The sequence below is a fragment of the Panthera pardus genome, unplaced genomic scaffold (assembly GCF_024362965.1).
Source record: "Panthera pardus isolate Hobbes unplaced genomic scaffold, ASM2436296v1 HiC_scaffold_17, whole genome shotgun sequence".
In the NCBI taxonomy this organism is placed as follows: domain Eukaryota; kingdom Metazoa; phylum Chordata; class Mammalia; order Carnivora; family Felidae; genus Panthera; species Panthera pardus.
The window spans coordinates 147,810,010-147,816,110 of record NW_026526732.1 but is presented as its reverse complement, the minus strand read 5'-3'; the positions used below and the strand labels follow the sequence as shown (position 1 = coordinate 147,816,110).

The following is a 6,101-nucleotide window of genomic DNA, read 5'->3' as shown; positions in this document are numbered from 1 at the left end:
GAGGCTCCCATACCCTCCCGGGTTGTCCGCATCTAGGAGATGTGCCCACTAGCCAACCACCTTCATTAGTTTGCCGCCGGCCACCCCAGCCCCACGCGGGAAGTCTCTGGTGGATAAGGGAAGGTGGGAACCCGAGCCCAGAGGCGGGGCTGGCGCGCCCTCCCACAAACTGCTGGCTCTCCCCTCCCGCCCTTTCCCTGCCTTAGCGTTCGAACCGCCAGGGCCGGCCCGCCCGCTGCCCATTGGCTGGCTCTTGGCGGCGTCACTGCCTCGCTACTAGCTCTCCTGGTCTGAGCACCCGCCCTAGAAGCGCTGGGCGGGACGCACGCCCGCTGACTAGCTCGCGCCAACCGGTAACGGCCGCCGCCCCATAGAGGAGGGGTCCAATCCTCCCAGGTGCCGCGCGCGGGAGGGGTCACGCGTGCGCAGAAGCGCGGCGGCGTTGGGGGGGGGAATTTGCCACGGGGAGGGCGGGGCCGGGGGCAAAGGCGGGAGGAGGGCGGGGCACTCGAGGGAGGAGGGCGTGGCGGGGGCGACGGGAAGGGTGAATGGAGGGCGGGGTCGTGAACTGGGGCCGGGAGGCGGGACTTGGAGTGACCATGGAGGTTGGGGGGGCAGTTAACGGATGTGGCTGGGGCGGGGGCCACTCTGGAGGCCGGCTGCCGGGAGGGGGGGATTCCCTCCTGCCCCGAAGGCGGGTCTCCCTCCGAGGAAGGGGCTGTGGGGATTCCCTCTCCCTCCTGGTCTTGACTTTCCACCCGCCCCAGCTGTGGAGAGGGCACAGCTCGCTTGGCGGCCTCCAGGCCCGTTGGAGGTGAGGGAGGTGGGGTGAGGTGGTGCCCGCCCCCCCCACCGGCTCCTCCTTCCCCCCAGTCCTCCCCTCCCACCACCCTCCCCCCGAGCCGGTTTGTCCCTCCCCTCCCCTCCCCTCCTTTCCCCCGCCGCCTCCTCCTGCCGCTGCCGCTGCTTTGGCTGCTGCGTCATACGCCCCAGAGCTGCCGGGACGGAGGGGCTGGGCCTGGGGACCCCCCGGCCCTTGCCTGCCCGCCCTCCGACGCCCAGACGTGTCCTCCCCGCGCGGGGGGTTCGCCTCGGTCTCCCACGTCTGCCTCTGCCCGGCTCCCGGCGGCCCCAGCTGTCACTGGTAAGGAGGCGGCGGGAGGCGCCCGTGGGGGGGCAGGGAGCCGGGGGTCGGCGCGCAGGGCGCGGGCGGGAGAGCCTCGCCGCCTAGGCATCGGTTCGGGCTGGGCCGACTCAAGTCCCCTCTCGGACTCGCCGTCATGGGGAGTAGAGACCGGGACTGGGACACGCCCCCCTCCCGGGGCACTCAGGGAAGTTATCTAACCCGGGGGCAAGGAGCCCCGTATTTGAGGGTGACCTGACATAACCTGGCATCAGGTTGATTGTTCTGAATGAGACACGCGGGCCCAGGGAGGCAGCCGTTCCTATTCTGGAAAACATCTCCAGAAAAGGTCCCAAAACACATCTCTGGGTAGCAGAGCACCCCAATTATGATACCTCTAACAGGAGAAGGTGATAGTAGAAACTGAATGGTAACCTTTGCTTCTTCAATCATCGTGTCTCCTAAAATCTCAAGGCCAGGATATAGTATCCCAGGGGAGCTCTGGAAGCTGGGAAGCTAGAGAACTAGGTTGGGAGGTGGGGGTAGTTAGGGAGAGGAGAGCCAGGCACCAGAGTTGGAGGAGCTGGAGTCAAGAAGCTTGGGAGGGGGGCTGTGTGGTTTCCTATCCAGGTGCTTCAGATTTGGAGTCTGGGGGCACAGCAGCTTGAGTCCTTGAGGCAAAGAAAACTGGGGACAGTTTCTCAACATTCATAACCTTCTCCTATCCCACTTCTGGCTAGGCCCCCCCCAGGATGCAATGGCACAGCCCCCCCGGCTGAGCCGCTCTGGTGCCCCCCCACTTTGGGACCCAGCCTCCCCTGCGCCCACTTCAGGCCCTAGGCCTCGACTTTGGGAGGGTCAAGATGTTCTGGCTAGATGGACGGATGGGCTGCTATACTTGGGGACCATCAAGAAGGTAAGACCTTTGATTTCTGACCTAGCGCCTTTCCCCCATTCCCCTTATGTAGTTCTGATTCCTGTTTCCTCTCCTGTGCTCATCCATTCCAGGTGGACAGTGCTCGGGAGGTGTGTCTGGTCCAGTTTGAGGACGATTCCCAGTTTCTGGTTCTATGGAAAGACATTAGCCCCGGTGAGACCCTGGGGACCTAAGTGTGTGCATGCCATGGAAAATAGAAACTTGGCTTGGGGGATGGAAAGGGGCTTGAGGACAGGCCCTGCAACACTGTGTTTCCTCACAGCTGCCCTCCCTGGGGAGGAACTCCTCTGCTGTGTCTGTCGCTCTGAGACTGTGGTCCCTGGGAACCGGCTGGTCAGCTGTGAGAAGTGTCGCCACGGTGAGAGGGCGGGACACCTGAATGGTCTAGCTTGCCTCTGAACCTTCCCTCCACCATGGTCCTTATGCCATTGTCCTGGCTGAGTCCCCAAGCCACTGCTCTGGGCAGTGTCCTCAACCCTGTAACCTCATTCCCTTCCAGCACAGGGAGAAACAGCCATGGAGGGGGGAGGCGTGAGCTTTGTAGACAGTGGGTGCTTCAAATACACCCTTGTCTAATCATAAGATTTGGGGCAAATCCCCAAACCTCTAGGAGCCTGGTTCCCTCATCTGTAAAATAAGAGTAATTCACTCACCGCAGCAGGATCGTGGCGAAAAATGAAATGAGGTGGCTGAGACTCTTTGTATCCCAGTATCTAGCCCACCCAGGTATGCAATGCCATAAGTGGTTGGTCTACCCTCAATATTATCATTATTCAGCTTATCACCAGGACTGCCACGTTCCCAGAGCTCCAGCTCCTGGAGAGGGAGAGGGCCCATCCTGGGTCTGCCGCCAGTGTGTCTTCGCCATTGCCACCAAGGTAAAGGCGCTTTCCTGTGGGAACCCCCTACCCACAGCTTCTCCCCACCACCCCTCTGAGGTGGCCTGTCCACTCCCTCTCTGCAGAGGGGGGGTGCACTGAAGAAGGGCCCTTATGCCCGGGCCATGCTGGGCATGAAGCTGTCACTGCCATATGGACTGAAGGGGCTCGACTGGGACGCTGGACACCTGAGCAACCGGCAGCAGAGCTACTGTTACTGTGGTGGTCCTGGGGAGTGAGTAATGAGGGGGGGAGGTAAGGAATGAGTGATAGAGTAGTGGGGAGGCGGACTTCAGGGAATGAAGGAGAAAGAACAGAGTGACGCGAGTGCCGAAGAGGGCAGGGGGAGGTGGTGAGTAGGGTCCGGGGCAGTGGAGGTGGGGGTAGTGTCTGGAGGTCACTAGGCCTGTGCTTCCTCCCGCAGGTGGAACCTGAAAATGCTGCAGTGCCGGAGCTGCCTGCAGTGGTTCCATGAAGCCTGCACCCAGTGTCTGAGCAAGCCCCTCCTCTATGGGGACAGGTGAGACTGGGGCATCCGGGAGCCACGGGGAGCCCTCTCACTCTGCTCCACCCTCTTGGCGCCCTGCCATGCTGTCTCAGATCTGTCCTCTTCCCAAGCTCTGAAGCTTCCCTTCCCTGCGTGCCCCATCCTTGCTCGTGAGTCCTCTATAGCGTGGTAGGTATTGTTTTCTTGTATAAGGTGTGTTCTCTCCTTCTCGCCCACTTCCAGGTTCTATGAGTTTGAATGCTGTGTGTGTCGGGGAGGCCCTGAGAAGGTCAGGAGGCTACAGCTTCGCTGGTGAGCTGGTTTGGGGACCAGTGTAACTTCTCTCAGCACCCCCAGGATTTCATCCTGCACACCCCAACCTCCCAGCTCGGGATTCTCTAGGCTCTTTTAATGCTTCCACAACCTTGACAACCCAATATTTCTTCAGGGTGGATGTGGCCCATCTTGTCCTCTATCACCTCAGCGTTTGCTGTAAGAAAAAATACTTTGATTTTGACCGTGAGATCCTCCCGTTCACCTCTGAGAATTGGGACAGTTTGCTCCTCGGGGAGGTAAGGGGTAGTGAGGCTTCGGCGGTGAGGGTGGAACAAGGAAGTATAAAGAAGGGGGGAAGGGAAGCACCACTGCTCCCCTGACCCCATTTTCCCTCCCCTCCCCCAGCTCTCAGATACCCCCAAGGGAGAACGTTCTTCCAAACTCCTCTCTGCTCTCAACAGCCACAAGGACCGGTGAGTTGGATGGAGACAGGCTCAGAATGAGATGCAGATATGGATATGGTAATCCTGGGAGGGAAGGGGTTGCCACCCCCCTGGAAGATCATCTCTGAAAAGTGACAGCATAAGAAGGGCTCTTTTTTTACTGCACTGACCCTATATCATTTGTCTCCTCACCCCAGTTTCATTTCAGGGAGGGAGATTAAGAAGAGGAAATGTTTGTTTGGTCTTCATGCTCGGATCCCTCCCCCTGTAGAGCCCCTTACTGGAGATGGAGCCCCCACCAGGTCACTGGTCCAGGGAGGATGGGGAAATTCTCAGGGTATCTGTAGGGGGTGGTATATGTATGGAGATGGGGAGGTCTTTGGGGTGTCCGGGAGGGGGCTGGGGGGATAAGGAGGCCTCTTACAGCTTCCCTTCAGGGCAGGGCCCTGGGGGAGGGGTCTCACGTCCCCTGGGGAAGCGCCGGAGGCCGGAGCCAGAGCCCCTGAGGAGGAGGCAGAAGGGGAAAATGGAGGAGCTGGGGCCACCCTCAGCAGTGCGCAATCAGCCCGAGCCCCAGGAGCAAAGGGAGCGGGCTCGTCTGCAGAGGGCACTGCAGGTACAGGGGCAGGGGGAACCCCACGGAGCAAACGGTGGTGTGGGAAGGAATCAAGGATTATCTCTCAGTCCTTTGCTCCTTCTTCTAGGCCTCAGTGTCTCCACCAACCCCCAGCCCTAACCAGAGTTACCAGGGCAGCAGCGGCTACAACTTCCGGCCCACAGACGCCCGCTGCCTGCCCAGGTCAGTGCTCCTTCACCCTCTAACCAGATATGCACCCTTGGAGTCTCTTCTCCAGTTATCTACATCCTCTGAACTTTCTTACCCAGAATTATTTCTCCCCCTTGGCTCCCCCCTTCTTGTCTTAGAGAGACTCCTAGAACCAATGTCTGATCCCTAGTATTCTGGGGATGGGGATTCCTTGGGGCTAATGTTTGCGCTCTGCCCTTCTCAGTGGGAGAGGGTCCTATTCCCCTGCTTCAGGTCCTGACTTTCCCCCTCCCCAACCCCAGCAGTCCCATCCGGATGTTCGCTTCCTTCCACCCCTCTGCCAGCACCGCAGGGACCTCTGGGGATGGTGAACCCCCAGACAGGTGAGATTCTACCCCTTTGCCTGTGCCACCCCTCTTCACCTCTATGTTCCTAAGTTCCTCAGTCTCTAACTTGATTGCTTCGTTCCTCTGATCCACATGTGAGCTCCATTTTCAGTCAGTCCTTATCTGCATCTGGACTCACAATTGCCTTCTCTCCCTAGGTCACCCCTGGAACTTCACATTGGTTTCCCCACAGACATCCCTAAAAGTGCCCCCCACTCGATGACTGCCTCATCTTCCTCAGTCCCAGCCCCCTCCCCAGGTCTTCCTAGACGCTCAGCACCCGCTTCTCCCCTGTGCCGTAGTTTGTCTCCTGGGACTGGGGGAGGAGTCCGAGGTGGGGTTGGCTACCTGTCCCGAGGGGACCCTGTCCGGGTCCTTGCTCGGAGAGTACGGCCTGATGGTTCTGTGCAGTACCTGGTTGAGTGGGGAGGTGGGGGCATCTTCTGAACAGCCTGCCTCTGCCCACCTCCCCATTCACACACACCGGCACTTTCATACCCTGACCTCTGACCTCACCTACAGCTGGGATGTACCTGGGGAGGTAGGGGGTAGTTCTCTCTACTGCCCAGGCTGGAATCCAGGTGGGGGGATTGGGGGAGAGGCTGTCTCTTCTCTGCTCCCTTCGTGATTCCTGACCCTTCCCCCATCCCTCTTCCCATTTCCTTTGATGTTATTTTGTTACAGCTTTTTAAATATTTTTTAAAATTATTTAACCCCTGGGGACTGAGACTGAGGGCAGGGGGGTGGGGGATGATAAAGGATCCCAGACTCTGTATGATTGAAATAAAGGTAAATAAACAAATCT

At 59.3% G+C, this 6,101-nt stretch overlaps 1 protein-coding gene across 5 annotated transcripts; it reads left to right on the top strand.

The window, feature by feature from the left end:
• Window positions 1-608: 608 nt before the first annotated feature.
• Window positions 609-6,098, top strand: PHF1 (PHD finger protein 1). 5 transcript variants are annotated; one of them, XM_019456773.2, is made up of 15 exons: window positions 613-1,144; window positions 1,864-2,039; window positions 2,132-2,213; window positions 2,323-2,418; window positions 2,838-2,938; window positions 3,025-3,173; window positions 3,363-3,458; window positions 3,669-3,737; window positions 3,874-3,997; window positions 4,107-4,174; window positions 4,342-4,446; window positions 4,571-4,760; window positions 4,849-4,943; window positions 5,216-5,293; window positions 5,455-6,098. In XM_019456773.2, the coding sequence occupies exons 2-15, from the start codon at window positions 1,881-1,883 to the stop codon at window positions 5,741-5,743; spliced, it is 1,701 nt and encodes a 566-aa protein (XP_019312318.1). In that variant the 5' UTR covers window positions 613-1,144; window positions 1,864-1,880; the 3' UTR covers window positions 5,744-6,098. The 5 variants fall into 5 exon arrangements, with proteins under 5 accessions (XP_019312321.1, XP_019312319.1, XP_019312320.1 ...); XM_019456772.2 differs by having other exon boundaries at window positions 615-1,144; window positions 5,213-5,293; XM_019456776.2 differs by lacking the exon at window positions 4,571-4,760 and having other exon boundaries at window positions 609-1,144; window positions 5,455-5,641.
• The last annotated feature ends 3 nt before the right edge of the window (window positions 6,099-6,101 follow it).